This window comes from Podarcis raffonei, chromosome 1, assembly GCF_027172205.1.
Source record: "Podarcis raffonei isolate rPodRaf1 chromosome 1, rPodRaf1.pri, whole genome shotgun sequence".
Classification (NCBI taxonomy): domain Eukaryota; kingdom Metazoa; phylum Chordata; class Lepidosauria; order Squamata; family Lacertidae; genus Podarcis; species Podarcis raffonei.
The window spans coordinates 85,574,147-85,592,444 of NC_070602.1; the positions used below are offsets into that span (position 1 = coordinate 85,574,147).

The 18,298-nt window shown below is 46.1% G+C and overlaps 1 protein-coding gene across 2 annotated transcripts; it reads right to left on the reverse strand.

Annotated features, from left to right (window-relative positions):
• Positions 1-568: 568 nt before the first annotated feature.
• On the reverse strand, positions 569-15,477 carry LOC128420272 (motor neuron and pancreas homeobox protein 1-like). 2 transcript variants are annotated; one of them, XM_053401874.1, is made up of 3 exons: positions 14,716-15,477; positions 1,920-2,080; positions 569-1,123 (listed from the first exon to the last, which is right to left on the reverse strand). In XM_053401874.1, exons 1-3 carry the CDS (start codon positions 15,152-15,154, stop codon positions 830-832), a joined length of 894 nt encoding a protein of 297 aa, XP_053257849.1. In that variant the 5' UTR covers positions 15,155-15,477; the 3' UTR covers positions 569-829. The 2 variants fall into 2 exon arrangements, with proteins under 2 accessions (XP_053257849.1, XP_053257843.1); XM_053401868.1 differs by having other exon boundaries at positions 569-1,141; positions 14,716-15,474.
• Between the last annotated feature and the right edge of the window lie 2,821 nt (positions 15,478-18,298).

Here is an 18,298-nt window from a genome sequence, read left to right on the forward strand (position 1 = left end):
CCCTGGAAGACCACACACATGGAAAGTCAGCGTATTAAGTAACCTAATCTGCTTCCTACTTGCAGTCTGATCTTATGCATGCTTATCTTCCTGGCATCATCATATGAGCACCAGAATGTACAGTTTATAACCCCCTAATGGCCATAAAAGGGGCTTATAATTCCTACTACCTGGGTTACTATTGCAATCCATCTTCCATGCAGTATCTCTAACCTCAGCATGTTGCAAATGGCTCCTAAGTACCTCCCCCAAACCATCCATTTCAACTATTTGTGAATGTGTCAGGTTCTGGACCAGTTTTTCATTACCTCCAACTACATGTGTTATTTTTTTCTTATTTCTCCAATGAGAGGGATTCTATCCAGGAGGCTGAGATTCCCTCTTTTGCTCACCAGCCAACATTGTGGAGACAATATCTAGAGCCCTCTCTCTTCCTCATTAGCGAGGGCTGAAGCAATTAAATTGCAGGGTGGAAAGGTTCTGTCATGAAGGGTTTTGTCAGAATACATGGATGGGGAGAAAAATGCATTGAAACCACAGCAAAGCAAATCGCAGCTTGCTAGTATGCTGAAGTAAATGCCTTTATACCATCGTGAGGAGAATCCCAAGGCGCGTGCTTCCCCTCCCTGCTCCAAATACACTAATAGAACAATTACAAGATAAATATATTCCAAACACACATAAGTTAAGTGGCACAGCTTCACCAGGGCGCCAGCCCAGGCAGAGTCTTTTTAGTCTATGAGCAAAAGGAGGGCACCAATCCTTTTTCAGTGATCTAGAGTTGGTTGCTGGATGCCCCCCCCCCCCGCTTGTTGGGCTTATGGTCCACTCATAGCAACAAGTTCATCTCCCTGTGAGTAGGGCTTCGAACCTCCTCTTCCTCCTCTGAGCATGAGGAATCTGGGCTGTAGCTGAAGGTGTCAGCACTGTGGCGCAGGAACTGTGTGCCAGCACTGTGGCTGCTGCATTCATCGCCACCACTCTCCTCTTCCTCCTCCTGCCCTCGCCCTTCTCCGGACAGCAGTTTCTCGGAGGCCTTGCTCACGCCCCTCTGTTTCTCAGCCTCAGCTTGTGACACCTGCTCTTTGGCCTTCCGGCTGCGTTTCCACTTCATCCTGCGGTTCTGAAACCAGATTTTCACCTGCGTGAGATGGACAGACAGACAGTGACAGGTACTCTGTTGGGAGGAGATTTCTTCCAACACTCTGGCATTTCCATTCTTCTGTGCTAACTTTAAGACCCCAGATCAGCGTTTTTCTCAAGCTGCTTGCCCTCCAGATGTTTTGAACTACAACTTCCATCAGCTCCAGCCAGCATGGTCAGTGGTCAGGGAGGATGGGATTACAGCCCAAAAACACCTGGAGAGCATCAAGGGGATGAAGGCTGCTCTAGATATTCCCATTGTCTGTGTCACTGTGCCTTCTACTGTTCTCCATATGTGGAACCATACCTTAGTTTCACCTGAACCAGATTTACTCCCATGCCATAACCTATGACTGATCACCTCCTCTTTTTTTGATAACAAGCTACCTATTTTTGCTGCACTGCACAGGAGTTACTTGCTTTCTGTACATTTGTGTAGCCCATCAACGTTCACCACAAGATTTCCTGCAGTTTTCATCTGGAAATTTGTAAAGCTACGGGCCTTGCCCTTCCAGTGTTTATGCACTACGTAGTACAAAATGTGTGTGATATACACCTAAATATATCAATAAACCTAGTGTGCTCACAGTTGACATTGTTTATAGAGCCCAGAGGTTTGGTCTATCTATTGCATGATATACCAAAGAAGTCCTTTTGTAGCTTTCATTTCTGTGTGGTAATTGGTGCAAAGATCTGTATGGGAAAGTACTGGGGGAAGAGGAGAGTTCCCTTGACTGTTGCGAAGGCCATGCACCCTCTCCCCCTCTGTGATGTACCTGTGTTTCAGTCAGCATCAGAGACGTGGCCACCTCAAAGCGTTTGGGCCTTGATAAGTACTTGTTGATCTTGAACTGGTTCTCAAGTTCAAGGAGCTGCTGGCTGGTAAATGCTGTTCGGGGTCGGCGGCACTTGCCCATCAGGCCAGACTGTGGGGCAACTGAAAGGGAAAGAAAGAGTCAGGAAGAATAAATTTGACCCAGACGGATGTTACAGGGGGCAGCTGCATAGTAAGTGCAATTTTTTAAAAACTGGTTTAATATTATATTTTAAAATTCCTGGATGGGTAATAAATCAGATTGTTATTATGGAAGAAGGAGGAAGAGGAAAGAGGAGGAAAAGGAGGTGGAGGTCTGGGCTGTATCCTTAGCTAGAGAAAGAAGGGAACACAATACACTTTTAAAAAAAAATTCATTGCCAACAGAAACAAACTAAGCAGCATGTTTATGGAGCAGGTTAAAAAAAAAACCCCTACTCATGGACCATTGTATGGACAAGAAAGAAATTCCTACTCAGCCCCAAAATAGCCAGTGGACTGGGTGGGGACCAAAAATGAAGAGTGAGGGCAGAAAGTCTTAAATAGTCCCTCATCTCCATTCTTCACACCAGCCTCAGGGTGCAACTGCACACCAAGCATCAGAGCATCACACCTCTTCCCTTGCCCAGTGGGAGACAATGCTCTCCTCACTGGGGTGTGTGGGGCAGCTTTGCTTAAAGGTGCTTATGGGAGCACCTTTCTTCTGCAGAACAAGACACTTCTTTCTGCCCAAAGAAGTGAGATCCAGTGTGGTGTTCTGGTCAGAGTGTTGATCACCTTGATAACCTTCATGTTACGAATTCAATTTGGCTGCTTTATGTCATAGCAAAGCCAGTTCAGAGTGAGAACAGAAATCATTGCCCTCACTCTAGGCAAAGACTTTCATCCCTGTTCAAAGACAGTCCTCCAAAAATCACCGAAAGACTGGTGATTTTTTGCAGGGAATAGAAGTCTCTGAAAAGAAAATAAATAGATCTTATTTTGACTCATTCCTAGATACCACACCTCTAATTAATTCCACTGGAAACATACATATATCCAATAAGAAAATAACACCTGTGGTAGTATTCCCTAACCAGCAGTGGCATTTGGTGCTGTATATGAGGCCCAGCAGACGCTGTGAGGAGACATAAGCTAGACGCATGGAGCCCACTGCCTTCCCTTCAAGTAATGATTTTATTGCCTCACTGATATTAACCTGCTTGATATGTTATCAGTGCTCATTTTAACAATCACAATCAATTCCGTTGGTGAAATTAAACCTCCTTTATTAGCCTAAGGTGTATTTAATTACCTCCAGCTGTCCTAAGGTGGTGATAAAGGCAGCCTGACTCCACAGAGGCCTTAGAGCGCCTATCTCACTAATGAACCTTTATCAGAGCAGCCTGCTGAATAGAGGAAGGAGGGGGGAACTGAACAAAAGAAGCTTTGAGGGAGAGCATTTGCCCCACACAGGCAGAACAGGAAGGGTGCTGCTGATGCCCCTAATTATCATCAACTTTATGGGTTTCCACCAAGATTAGCTTTTACTGCCCTTCACTAAATAGAGAACAGACTTTCAGTGGTGGAAGTGGGCGAGGACAGACAGGTACAGAATGCCCGGAAAACATTGTGGGAATTCTATACAAACATGCAAGTTGCTTTGATCATGGCACACATTGGAAACGAAAGAGGTGGGTTCCTAGAGGGAAACTCTCACACCTCTAAAAAGGCTCCCCATCGTGCAGGAAAAGACAATGTGCTGCCCTCCCATGGACTACAAATCCCATCATCCTTGACCATTGGTGATGCTGGCTGGGGATGATGGAATTTGTAGTCCAAAACATTTGGAGAGCCACCACATTGGCTATCCCTGTCACAGCAACATAGGAAGCTGCCTGATACTGCATGGGACCAGTGGTCCATCAAGCTAAGTCCACACTAACTGGCAATGGCTTGCCAGAGTTTCAAACAGGGTATATTCCCAGTCCTACTTGGAGATACTGGGAATTGAACCTGGAATCTTCTGCATGCAAAGCAGTTTCTCTCCTGCTGAGCTATAGCCCTTCCCCATACTCTGAAACATATTTCCAAGCCCCAGTTGTCAACAAGGTGGTGCTTAATTTGCAGAAGCTGAGTTAAATGAATGCCTCCATGTAAAATAAGCTAACCTGCCTGATCATAACCATGAAGGTATGTATGCATGGCAGTATCCAGCAAGGCGTTTTATTTGGCATCTGCCTTTGGATTGCTTTGTACTTTTGAATCTTTGTCCCAAAGAATCTGTGTCATGGGGCTCCTTGCTGCTCCTGTATATGCCAAGAAGATGCTGAAATTAAGTTATGGGAACATGGGTAAGATTGCCTCCTGATTGAATTCCTGCAGCAAACTCCTAGGTGGTTAGCAGGAGCTGTCTGGAAATTCCAAGGCATTTCAATATTAAAATAAAGTATTTCAACAGAGTACAGTGGTACCTCGAGTTACATACGCTTCAGGTTACATACGCTTCAGGTTACACACTCCGCTAACCCAGAAATAGTGCTTCAGGTTAAGAACTTTGCTTCAGGATAAGAACAGAAATCGGGCTCTGGCGGCGCAGCGGCAGCAGGAGGCCCCATTAGCTAAAGTGGTGCTTAAGGTTAAGAACAGTTTCAGCTTAAGTACAGACCTCCGGAATGAATTAAGTACTTAACCTGAGGTACCACTGTACAACATTTCAGTTTTCAGATCGACCAATCGACAAAATATAGATATTATAGATAATTTAAGGATGACAACCCTAATCTGGCTAAATTTAGTCATGATTAACAGCCAGCCCTATTTATGATCTTGCAAAAACCATTTATTTCAGTGGGCTTAGACGCACCTCACCCTAGGAGTCGAGTTGTAGGTCCATTGAAACCCATTGCTTGCAGTATAACTCGCATCTTAATTAACTTGGACTGAAGTGTTTGTACATTATGTACAAATTTAAGCTGATACAAAATGCGGAAAAACATGTTCACATTTGAAGATGCCTAATTGAATGTCACCTTGCAAAGGGAAGGTGGGATCACAAGTCAGAGTGAGAACCTACAAGGGCAACTGTTTTCTGAAAAAATAAAATATGCCAACAATCTAGATGTACAGATGCAAATGAGGGCAGGGGGTGTCTTCCATGGATGCAGATAAATGCAGATGATTTCCAGGAAGAGGAGTAGGAGTGTGTGTGTAAGTGGGTGGCAGCAGTGGGTAGTCATGTTTCACCAGGATGTCATGTTTTATTTCCTCTTGTTCATATTTTGAGCATTCGTGTGAAATTAAATACACTTCCTAGGTGTTCTGCAGACTGGAGAACTGTCCAGCTTTCTTTCTCTTTATTCATTTTTCATGTTGGAGAGCATCACAGAAACATTAAGGCAATTTGAGCAGACCCTTGCAAGGCAGTTCAAAAGGAGCACTATCAAGCATAAGGAAAAAACAAAAACAAATGTGCCTCAGATAATGATAAAGTGGAAATGAATATTCATGAGTATTCAAAATTCACTAGAATGTCCTGTTTCACTCATCAGTTTTCTCATATCTGTGACTTGGGCTGTGATCCTGAATACACTCACGAGAGAATAAGTATTACTGAACTCAGTAAGAGGCACTTCAGAATGAACTTTCAGATTATTTTTTAAATTTATTTTTTGATACCATGGGGTTGGGGTGCTATTTAGATTTTCAGCCTCAGATGCGGGGGGGGGGGGAGTTAACAAAAATGCCACATCAAGACTCACATCTTTTCACATGGAGCCAGGATGTCAGATATGCTCCTGTGTTCTGTTCAAACAAATGTGAATTACTACCAAGATCAAAATATTCTCCTGCTTCTTCCCTTTTTTATTTGCCACTGCCCATTAACTCAGGTGCTGGAAATGTAGCAAATCAGCACCTTATGCTTAACGCAAACTGTTAATACATAGACTTACTATTGGTCCTTTGTCTGTGGAAGGAAAGAGAAACCTCTCCATATTAAAAAACAACAACAACACACCTGCTTGCAATATGCTATTTTTATTGGAGTTCGTCGTTATTAAAATATTAAACTCCACCCCACCACACATCTTCTCTTTTAATAATCATCTCGATCATCTAGGCATCTTTGTTTCTCTTTTATTCTTCATGTGTACAAACCAAAAGTATTTTAAACACAGCAAGAACGAGCATAAACAAAGGCTTTAAAGGGGGACAAGTGATATTAGTAATTTAGATATTAGCTAAAATTTCTCCTGGAGAGTTGTAAATTTATGTTGTGAACCTCCCTGAGACCTACGCATGTAGGCAGGTATGCAAATTTAAACAAACAAACAAACAACAACATGTTTAAAGTGTACGTTTTCCCGAAGCACCTCTGCTTGTCGGCTGTCTGCAAGTTTTACAGTAGTCGCGCAGGGCAGGACACACCTTGGCATAATAATGGCTGAATGGCCTGACTGGGTGTGCCAACAGGATGCCAAATATGACAGCTGGGACGCGCGATCTTCTGGAGGCTGCCCTGTCCCTGTGGAAAAGAGGAGCTCGGGCTGCCTGCGATGCCATCGCTGTTTCATGGTTTTGCGAATTTGCTATTTCGTTTTTATTTTCCCGGTTTGTTTTATTGATGAAAGGCTCACCTTCAGAGGGCTGGGAGAGAGCATCCCCCAGTTATCAAATGGGTGGCCTAGAGAGGGTAATCCGGGGAGGCATGTGGCGTTAACATATCAGGGTCGAAGAGCCCAGCAGCAGATATGTTGCGGAGGAATGGTACTGGGCAATGAAACACTCATATTCCCTGAATTGGATTATCTTGCAAGATCAGAATAGGGGCGAGGACTTGATGACAGAACAGCTCACAACATTCGGCACAGTGCAGCCAAACCGAATGAGACAGTCAGGCCCGGGCTTCGCTTTACCAAGTTGAAATTCATAGGAGCCAATCGGGCTTCACTGCTACTCTCTCCACGGAACGTATCTGAGTTGGGGGTGGTGCGTGCCTTAGATGCGGATCTGGGTCTTGTTTGCTTTGAAACTGGAAATTTCGGGTGCATATTTTCAGGAGAGACCTATGGATACATGCATGCCCACAGTCTCCCCTGCTGCTAGCTGCCCTAAGAGGCTGAGCAAAACAATACAGAAATAAGTAAGTAAATACGTATAACTACCGGTCTATCAATCCAACACGAAAACTTGGTATGTGTGTGCGGAGAGAGAGAGAGAGAGAAATAGAGGTGTTAGAAACGTAACATGGGATTGCATTATGGATTTGCACACGGTTCATACTCCTTGCATATCTTCTCTTTTGGGCACTTCAAAGACAACAACAGTGTGATGATATGCTCACAGTTTACGGATGTCGTGTCGTCGTCGTCCCCACCCCCATCTCCTTGCCAGTCAAACACTTCTGAAAATTGCGTTTGATTCCTTTCGCGCAGGGAAACCACGAAAGCACAGCGGAGCGCCTTGAGGACAAACCTCCTGCGCTTCCTCCTTTCCTGTTTGTGCGGGCGAGGAGGGAGGGAGCCACGCTTCAAGAATCTGCCCAAGGGGGACCTGGACGAGGTCACTTTCTTAGCCAAGAAAGCCTCCTCTCCTGACGAGCAACGCGATCCATCCAATGCACATTTACTGGAGAGTAAGTCCCATTGATTCAACCAAACCAGGGCCCACTCCCGAGAGAGAAATGCGCTTCGAATGTGCTTTAAAGGTCTCGCGTGCACGGAGCCACAGGCTGGCAAGTCCAGGTTGCACAACAGACGTTGATTTGGCGCTCTTGAGATAAACCTGCTTCGCCTCTTTTCGTCCGCCCCCAAATCGGATTTCAGGGGATATGGAGGGGGTCGGGAATTGCACTGAAAAGCCTTGGATAATAATTCCTTGAGGGTAGGTCCAGGCAAACAAATCCGAATGACAAGGTCGCCTGGTCACCATTCAGCAACACAAACGACCCAAAGCCGCTTTAAAACCGCACCGGCTGCGACGTTTATAATGAAATAATTAATACGCAGGTTTTGGCCGGGGCGGCGGCGGCAGGAATCCATCAGCTAACTGATTTGCTAGCCTCCCAAGGACGATTGTTGACAAGGATGCCCGTAGCTACGCAGATGACGCAGTTTAGGATGGGAATAAGCTTCCCTATTTAAAATCACAGTTAATGAACATATTAAATCAAGGGAGCGATTGATGGGTGCATTCAACCTTAATCTACGGAAGCCCCTAATGCACAGCCTCTTCAAATGCACAGCCTCTTCAAAACCACCGACATTTTCTTTCTTTTCTCTTTTTTCCCTTCGTGTTTGAGGAAGAGACACCGTTTGGGTTAGAGCCAGTACAGCGGCAGAGACAGAGCTAATCCTAACTGGGGGAAAGGGGGAATCGGCGCACACGTGGATCTGCGGCTGAAAGGCACGTAGCTCAGTTACGCTGCTGGATATTGCTTTTTTTGTATTTGTTGTTAATTTAAGTAAAATAAAAATGAGACGATTTTTTTAAAAAATGGCGCACATCTGCTGGAGCTGCGGTATGATGACCCGACACGGATGAACAAAAGGTCTAGAAAGAAAGAAAGAGGCACAATGAGTTCAGAGGGACTTTAAATGTCCTTGGAGTGTTCAGAGTCTGACTAAATACCAGGAAGAACTTTCTGACAGTAAGAGCTGTTTGACAGTGGAACGGTCTCCCTTTGAAGGTTGTGGACTCTCCCTTCATTGATGGTAGATTTTAAGTACAGTGTACAGTATTGGGGCAGGGTGATGCCTGTTCTCCAATCTTTTCCCCGATGTCGTACAGCTCTTGAGACAGACAGACCACAGATTAAGTGTGGGACTTACTTCTGAGCAAACGCGCACAGGGTGGCCTTGCTAAGCGCCTGTATCCGGCAAATATCATGGAGTTCACGAGAACCTTAGCGATGCCTGTGTAGGACTGCCTTTATTGCTCACACTGATGGCGTTTTCACACACGCGCACCTTGCTCCCTAAGTGCAGCTTTAAAATAGTGGCTTGCGTGTATGAATGAATATGCCCCCCAAAGTGCGGGTAATACCCAACGGTAGTTCTAAGTAACTAACCTAACGTCCGTTGATTTCGCTAGGTGTACTCCGAGTATGAATTAGTAGGATATTATCATAGGCATTCAGAGGGCAAAGAGTCGGAATGTCTTCCTGTTTGTTTCCAGGTGATGAGGAGCATCTCCCAATTCCATAGCTACATCATTGGGGGCAGTAAGAATCGGGCCAAGACTGAAGCTTTGACCATCCTCTCTGAGGCAGAAGATAACCCGCGCGGATGCCACGGTCCGCTTAGTCCCGCGACTTTCAGTTGATCGAGCGACCATCCGGGAAAGTTGTGGTTGTCCATTACATGACCGAGTTGTCAAATGGCCCAGTCACACGTGCATGGCAATCACATCGCTAGATCTCCCTGTCAAAGCTCTTTCTTCGCTTTCCCTTGTTGAGTTATCTCTGCGCTTACGAACGAGACTCGCAAGCGCAGAGATATGCGCAAGGATGACCAGAGATGGAGGCTACAGGTTGGCAAGGCGGCTCTAGAGTCGAAGATTGCCTAACTGCGCCATTGCCAGATCTCCGCGGTTCGTTGGCCCCTGAAGGCTCTTTGTAGTTGGCTGGCTGGCTACCTAACCAGTCTTCTGCCGGGGTCTTCCTCCTTTAATGCAATAAGCCGCAGACACTCGTCTCGCGTCGTTGACCGGCGAACAAGGCGTGAAACGAGGCTTGTCCTTGCGCGCTGGAGCAGAAAGAAGGACAATTGCTCCGGGAACAATTTCCTCTGATCGGAAGGGGCAGCTGCGGAGCTACGCTGTCACCTCTTCCTCTTCCTCCAGGTCTCCAGCTCTGGGACCCTCCAACACCACCACCCGTCACGTTCCCGCTTGAAAAGAGTGGGAACAGATTAGCTTTGGTTAGTTATGGTTATCTTGCATGCGCGAGATCCGGGACGCTACCCAAATGTCCAGGCAGATAAAAGTAATCCCCGAAAAAGGGCAAGAAGCCGTTCACCTTTTCATCCCCCCAAAGGGCCCATTCACATGTGCACGGCAGGTACTTCGCTCGCTGTCACAGCTGAACGTGTGAACTGCCTCAAGCTGAAACCACTGAGTTTGAGGCGACGCAAGTCAATGCTCCTGCCGGTTGCCACGTAGACACCCGTGTCGTGTTGCCAACCGAGTGACGAACCTGGTTTTGTAAACTCAGGACCATCTCTGTGATTTAAATCGTTGCAAATAAGAGCTGGTAGAACGAAGGAGGGCAATCGCAAGCGCCACCCTGCTAACCTGGGGATCCAGAGACCATGAAGGCAGGACAGTCACCACCACAACATCCCCGTCCCGATCAGCTCCCACAGTCCAGGCGACCAAGGGCTATTGACCTCTGAGAGATTAAAGATTTGAGCTGCAGGTTTAGTGGCCAGGTTCTCTTATACCGAGTTAGAAGTAAGTCCCACTGTGTTTCAGTGGAGCTTAATCTCAGAGGAGCGTGCACAGGATTTCAGCCTGACGGGACGACCCTCAACCTCCCTACCTGGAAGTTATCCTCGTTGAACTCGAGGAGACATACATTTTACGTAAACCCACATAGGACTGCACAGTTAATGTTGCTTTCTGTCTGCTGTCCGTGGCAAGGGACATCGCGAGCTACAAACACAAAGAGCTAGAACTGAGAGCAGAACCACCAGCACCACTGGCTCCCTCTCGGCATAAGGCTACCCCTCTCGGCAACCCAGCTCCATTGGGGGGCTCAGGTGGCATGCGCTCATCCCTTGCAGCCATAAACCCTGTAATCTGAGAACTGACTGCAACCTTTCCTTTTTCTCCTGCTACAAAAATCTGGAGTATTCATGTGTGTGTTTTAAAGGACACCATAAAAATACTCCAGAAAATAATAATTGAAAATGTAAAGGAATGAGATTGGGGGTGGGGAAGAGGGAGAAACAGGAAATCAAAGTGGTTTATTAGGATACTGGATCAATTTTAAGGAATAGAAGACTGATATTTGGGGCATATCTATCTTACTATCTGAAGACAATTTTTAGGGGCATGGGTTTTTTTCTCTGTTGAGATCGAGCACAGAGTTTTAAACCATTCGCAATCATAACTAAATGCACCGCTCTATTAAATGCAGTTAAAATACTACTGTTGAAAGTGAAACAGTGTAACGTTAATATCGACCAATGTATAAATTGATGGACCTGTCAAGATGTTTTATTAATCCACTGCACAATTAATAAATAATGCTTTTCAGTTGATAACCGATTCATTGTTTAAACGAGGTTTATCAAGGTGTTTGTTTAGTCGCTGCTGCTGCTTTTCTTCAATGGAAATCCCCATTGCTTTCTCATTTTGCTCTTGGCGACCAGACGCTGGCAACCCCCCCCCCCCGTTCTTTACTGATGGGCAACTTATTTTTTTTGAAACTGCGAGGATTCGATTTCTTTTGTATAGCAGACTTTCTGAAATGTGAATGATGGAACACTTAGCCTCTCAGCCAGTTAGGAAGCCTTATAAAATCGCCTAGGTTTTTAAACAGAAGCCAGTGGTCAGATTGAAGCTGGATAGCTTTGCAATCGGTATTTTTAAAATCTCCGATAAGGAATACGGAATGTCTCTTTCACACTCTTTCACACCAACTATTTAGATGGGGCGGGGATAGCCATCACCACCCATCTCGCACACTTGTAAGCTGCATTCCGAGAAAAAGAGCCTAGAAGATGAAGAAATAGCGTAAAACAACACACACGCAAAAGCTGCCGCTTTCTTTCTTCGCTTGTCTGCGTCGCCTGCTTCCAGCTAACAAGACAGAGACATTCTTTTTTTCTCCGCCGCTGGTAACAAATTAACTGCACCAGCCCTCCGCCAGCTCCGGCCTAAGTACCCGGAGACCTTGGGCGGATTAAAGTTCAAAACCTTTTACAACTTCCCCTGCCCGGGGTCGAGTGATTGATGTGGGAAAACTTGCCGGCAGGACAGCAGGGCTCCAGAGGTGGCTTGCTCAGCTCTGCCCCCACCCCGTCACTATGCCTTAGAGCCGAGTTTGGGTGCAATAAAATATCACAACCGCAGTTGCCTAATGCCTCTGAACAGGTGAATCCTGCCGCGGGGAAGCCTGGAGTCTTGCCCTAGTCGATTCCAGGCTCCTTCACAGCTCCCCTCTCTGTGTCCTAGGCAAAAAGGCGCTCGGGTATGAAGCACTCCCAAAGTCATAGACTGCATTCGAAGCGGTGTCTGAAGCGAATTAAGCAAAGCACATTCCATCGGCAGGAATAAATACCAAAAGCGGGGTGTTCGACTTCCAGTTGCCTAACTGTAGTCTTTAGCATCAATATTACAATGGGGGAGTAAGCTCTATTGAATTCAGTGGGGCTTGCCACTGCCTAGACACGTCTAGGACTGCGCCGCAAAATGCGCTGAGGACCAGAGAAGGCCCCTACGGAAGGCAAAGAACATTCCGCCCTCTCCAACCAACCACTTTAAGACAGCTGGCTATTTTCATTCAGGAGCAGTCAGACCTAGTTATCACAACAATAGAAGCGGGTGGTAAATCTTCCTCTGGGCACTATCACATTAGACAGAGCGAGAGCTCACATAATTAAACACTGTCCCAGAACGACACACACACACACACGTACGTACTTGGGGGGCAGGCTCAGTAACGTCGCCTCTCAAGCATCAGATGGGATGGTTATGCCCAAACTTGCCTCTGGACTGTATCACTTCCGACTACCCATTCCGACAGGTACGACTGAATTCTTCTCAGGACAAGCCGTTCCCTTCCCATATCAAACTTGATGTCAGGGGAAAAATGATTTTAGCCTAGCCTTCTCCTTCAAATTCTTATTTTTTCTATTTGTAGAAGTGTCAGAAACAAATGACTCTCCGTGAGCGCGTGAGACAGCTCAAGGCGTTGTTGCTAATGAGGTGGTTTGCTTTGTTTTTAAGGTTTAAGGTATTTTAAAGTAATGTCAACAACTACTCTAAGTACACCTGAGTTCCCCTCCCAATTTATTATTTAATTTTATTTGTAAGATTGCTTACCCTATCTTCACCATGAGGTTCCAGGTTAATCTTCAACAGCCTCTGAAGACTGCCATTAACCCGCCCATTCTAAAACCTGACTCAATGCTCCTTTTTTGAGAGACCAGAATTCTGGCCTTAGGCTGCAATCCTATACACATTCCCCGGAGAAGAAGCCTCGTTGAATTTAATGGGGTTTACTTTCGAGTAGGGATGTGCAGGAGGAGTGCACCGTTATTCCTTTTTTTCTTGACTGCAATTCCCTTTTTTATTCACTTTTCTCCAAAGCAAGATTCCTGGAACCACAGTTTAAATCACTTTCATGTCTTAGGCACTTCTGCTTAACTGGGATGTAGAAGTCGTGGGACGATATTGTAGAAAAAAGCTAAACATTAAATCTGCGAAGGCTTCCTTGGGAATCAGCCTCAGTGAACGCAGTGTGGTTTGGTTTTGAGCAACAGGAACACATAAGAGCAGGCTGAACGTCACGCTGATGGGGGCTTTGGGGGTCACCTAGTCTAACTGCCAGCTCAAAACAGGAACCTAGAGTTAGAGCATCTCCAACAGATGGCGGAAGCGCCCAGCTCGAAGACTTCACGAAGGAAAAGCCCCTGTTTTCCCCTCTCCATGACAATTGGCTCCAATGTCGAATTGCTCTTACCATTAAAAGGTGTCTCCAAGTGTATTTTTTTCAATAACCATTTTTTAAAGCTAGGAAGAGCTAACATGTGTCATTTAGATTAGGTTGCGATGAAGGAGGATGTTAAACGTTTCAAAATATCTGTTAAGAACTTTTTATTGGGGGGAGGACACAGATACCAGTCTTTTCACTAGGTAAAATTGGTGGGGGGGGGGAATACATCCCCAAAGTTGATATAAATATTCCGTTCTTATCAGGACGTTATTGGGAGAGCACTATGGGTTCAAATAACAAATCCGGGTACAAGTACTCTAGGCGTGCACGCCACAGGCGCGATAAATAATTTTGCTAAACTACATGAAAAACCAGCTTACTTTTTTTTTTTTTTGTAAGATAGCCTAAACTATAAACAGAATCCACGATTGTGGGCAATTCATGCCTCAAATGGTAGAGGCTGAAGCTCGCTTTTGATAAGGAGCGCGTGAGGGCAGGTAGGGATGCTGTGATGGACTTAATCCATTTGTGAGTCCTGTAGGATCAGATCAAAGTCCCGCCGTTCAGCACCCTAAGTGCCCACAGCACTTCACCAGACGCTTCTGGGAAGGAAATCGCCTTCCAGAAAATGTCATTCAGAAGCACGCAGCCATCGTTGACTAGGAGCCGAGGACAGACTCGTATCCTTTTAACCACCTGGTAAGCCAGCGGCGAGAACCACATCTTGTGACAGTGATTACTGTCCACAGCCACAATGACAGTGATTGCCATTTCACACCCTGCAATCTTTACCTAGAGTTTTTGTTTTGATGGATGTGTGTGTCATTTTTAGCCTCTTTCGCTTTTAAATAACGTCTTCGCAGGATGCCATGACCTTTTCCGCGCGCTCCTACTACCTGCCCAACCAAGAAGCAGAAACTGACCCCTCCAGAAGTAGAAATGGATCAAGAGGAAACGCTCAGTTAAGGAAGTTCGCGCTATATACCGGAATGTGTTTCTTTTCCCGGGCGTAGCTTATTGAGCTCCACCAGTGGCCCTGGAGAGACTTTCGCCATGCGCCCTGGGCGCACGGTGTCCTCCCGGCTACCGGAGGCTCCGGAGCTGAGGTCTTACTCACCGTGGAAGTCGGGAAAGCGGGGGGCCATGATCCCCGCGCGAATCCAGTGCTCCAGCGGGACGGCCCCGGCGACGGCAGACGCCTTGAAGTGCTCCGGACCCGGCTGAGGCAGATGGGGGAAGGCGGCACTGTAAGCGAAAGCAGGGTGGTGGCCGGCCAGAGCCGAGATCGGGTAGAGAGGGGGCGGGTACATGGCGGGCAGGCCGCCCAGTCCCGGAGGGGGAAAGTTCAACAAGCCGGGCTTGGGGATGAAGGCGGCAGGAGGCAACGGGGCCACCATGGAGGGCGCGCACGGCGAGGGCGTCTCGTTCCGCGCGCAGGAGCCCGGGCTCCCCGTCGAGCTTTCGGGGGAAGCGCTCTGCGCGGGTCGCAGGGGCTCCTCAGCCAGGAGGGCGTCTATGCGGAAGCTTTGAGATTTCTCCATGGCCTTCTGCATCATGGCCCCCGCTCTCCAGGAGCCTTGGGGAAAGCGGCAAGCCCCTTCGGCACGCCGTCGCAAGGGCGAGATCTCCTCCTCTCAGCGGCCAGGCAGACTCCAGGCTCCTTCTCGCGCGGGTCGGAGGCTTGGAAAGGCTTCCGCTCCTGCACGCGCACCTGCTCGCCCCCTCCTCTGGAGCCACTTCTTCTCCTCGGTCGCTCCTCCTTTCCCTCCCGCCTCCGATCTAGCCTGACACGCGAGGCAATTGTTTGAAATCTCCTCCCCACCTGTCTATTGGCTCGCGGCCCTTTTGTCCATACCGCTGCGGATCAGGAGCTGCTGCCCAAGTCATGAATAGCACACTTTGGAAGGCAGTTCTGGAGTAGCCTGAAAAAAAGGGTAGGCTTCTTTAGAAGAGGGAGCGCTCACACCCAGTGCACTTACTGCAGAACCCTTCAGGCATGTCCAACGTCCGTTTCGTGGGCTTAATAATCCGGCCCCTGTGGCAGTTTATTTCCTGGGGTAAAATCCTAAAGAAACCTCAACTTCAACCCTAAAAAAAGCCCAACAACTTCAATCCTTAAAAAAGGTTAACAACTTTGGTTGGCCCTTTGGTCGGCCCTCACGGCCCTTCACTTCATCATATCTGGCCCTCTTTGAAAAAAGTTTGGACACCACTGCAAGGCTTACAGAAATAGCGGTGGCTGCTTCCAGAGGATAAGGTCTTGAGAACCATCGCGGCCCCTTTCATGGGGTAACATGGAAATCACGCTGGTTTTTCAGTTGTTCAGCTGGGAAATAGGGGCCAATCCTCCTCCACTGGTTGGCAATACATGCTGAGGACTAGTAACTTGTGGGCTTATATTTGCAAAGCTACAGTAGCCCCCCGCCCCGGCAGCCTTCTGCAAAACCTTTTTAGGCTAATTCTTTGACATGTGGCCACAGTATTATACTCAAGAACTGTTGTCCCGGTTGCTAGAACTAAACCGAGGGGCGCCCTTGTACCCCTGGGGAGGTCTGTACTAAAGCAAATGTTCCTTTATAAGAGAAAAACACAATAATCTTAGTCTCATGGGACCGTAATTCTGCGCATAAACCGGCCTTGTTCCTTCTGATGAAGAGCTCTGTTTGCCCCCGCCCCAAAAAACCTAACAGTTTAAACTGGTTCCACAACCACAGAGCAAAGCTTTTTACGTATTTTGCTTAATGTGGTGGCAGATTAGGAACACGCAGAGAACAAACTTGTGTTCTCCATTGCCTCTAGAAAACGCTCAGTGACACCCCCAAGATGAAGCAGCCGGCTCCCCAATGGTCTTGACTCTCTGCGGATGCGAACACCGGAGGAAGCAGGAAGGAGGCAGGTGCTTGGGGGGGGGGCACAGCCCACTAGCCCAGTTCTGAAGTCCCAGCAGAAAAAAAGAAAGTAGATCCTTTCCCCCACTTCTGGGAGAAGAGATGTCAACTCAAATGCATTTCATACTATAAAACTAAAATGTGTCTTCTATTTGCCAAGATGATTGATAGGTAGCTATTCCGCGCCCAGAGTCCTTCGGGTGCCTGATATTAAATAAAACTATTTATTTATGTGCTGTATTACTCCGTTGGACTTGTACCCTTGCTAGAGCTCAGAACGGAAAGAAGCATACTTCACAGCACATGCATTTTATATTGAAATCTTAAATTTACAACACGTGACGCCCACAGAACCCCAATCACATAATAATGAATCAATATTAAGAAATAAATTTGTCCATGATGCCCAATGAGATTCCATTATCATTGGAATATGAATTATATGATCACCCCCTAAATTCATATTGCCCCCCCATATAGTTGCCACTGAAGCAGCAATGTCTGTTCTCATTGGACACAACGGGACTTACTTCCGAGTAAGCAAGAACTTAATACAATAAATCGGTGGTGAATTCCAGTGCATTGCTTTATTTCATAACTATTACTATTGATTCAATCTGTTTGCGGTTTTAACAAGGGCAGGGGTTATTTTCTTTCTAATTTTTCAGTTTCGAACAATCGCATTTTATCCTGTTTGCCGAAAGGACTTCTATCATTTGTCTTACATTTATAGAGAGCATCGAAGAGTATATAAAATCAAGATTTTATTGCCAGCTAAACACACCAACTAGCAATCAGTTAGCAATCATTAGTCCCGGGACTCTCCGCCCAGTTTGGGGTAATAATATAGTAAATACATTGAGATCATCGTTATATTAGGTCGTGAACAGTCATTTTTGCCTTCTTCAAAGCCCATACATGCCTTTTCCCCACCTATCCCTCGTCTGAAATCCTGGAGCCAGTTGCGGGATGACCTATAGGTGTCCTCACCTGTTTTGTATATCAGACTTTGCAGGAAGCCACGAACAATTCAGCTTTCTTTTGATATCCTTTCCCTTCCCTTTCTAAGTTTCTAGTCCTTATGTGAAGGATGCGTGGAATCTTTTGGAAGAGCAATGAAGGACAGTTGAACACACTACATTTCATGTAATATTCCTTTTAAGCTCCTATTTATTGGGAGTTAAAGATTAAATATGGTGCTGCTATTCAAAAGTGGAAGTTTAATTTTATATCAATGTGTTTCATGTTTCACTCATATTGCTTCTTATTTTAACCTTATTGGCATATTCATATCAGGTGACAGCAATGTCTGAACACTAATACTTAGCATAATTTATTATCAATGTTCTATGTATTGGATGGTTTTAGATGCATAGGATATTTTATTTATCCTTCCTCTTCTTACTTTTGTAAGAATGCAAATACCTATTTCAGCAGAGTAATTTCACTATCTGTGTGCAACTTATCTTTAGAAGCTTTTAGAGACAAGATGAGGGAGGGACTGAAATGAGATCAGGGAAAGTCAATGCAGGTTTGTTCCTAAAAAAAAATACGTTTAGGAAACTTGGAAGTTCCTCTCACTATCTAATCTTTCCCATTGCAGACACATCAGCCTCCAGTGCAAAGCTGAATTTCATCCAAAAACTTCCAACATGAACTGTACACATGGCTGAAAAACCCAATTGCCACCTGCATGTTAAAGTTTTATGGGTGCACCTAAATGCTTTGTGTATTCTCCCTAAAACCATAATGTGTGAAGTGACACTTAATGGATTGTCAATCGCTTTAGACCAACTGTATTTAGGCTTTAGA

Bases quoted from the DNA above. Each gene is read 5' to 3' on its own strand.
- LOC128420272 (XM_053401868.1), bottom strand. From the start codon at position 15,154: ATGATGCAGAAGGCCATGGAGAAATCTCAAAGCTTCCGCATAGACGCC. The intron at 2,081-14,715 runs GTGAGTAAGACC...TTTCCCTTTCAG, and splicing joins CCGCTTTCCCGACTTCCACG to TTGCCCCACAGTCTGGCCTG. The intron at 1,142-1,919 runs GTACATCACAGA...CATCTCACGCAG, and splicing joins TGATGCTGACTGAAACACAG to GTGAAAATCTGGTTTCAGAA.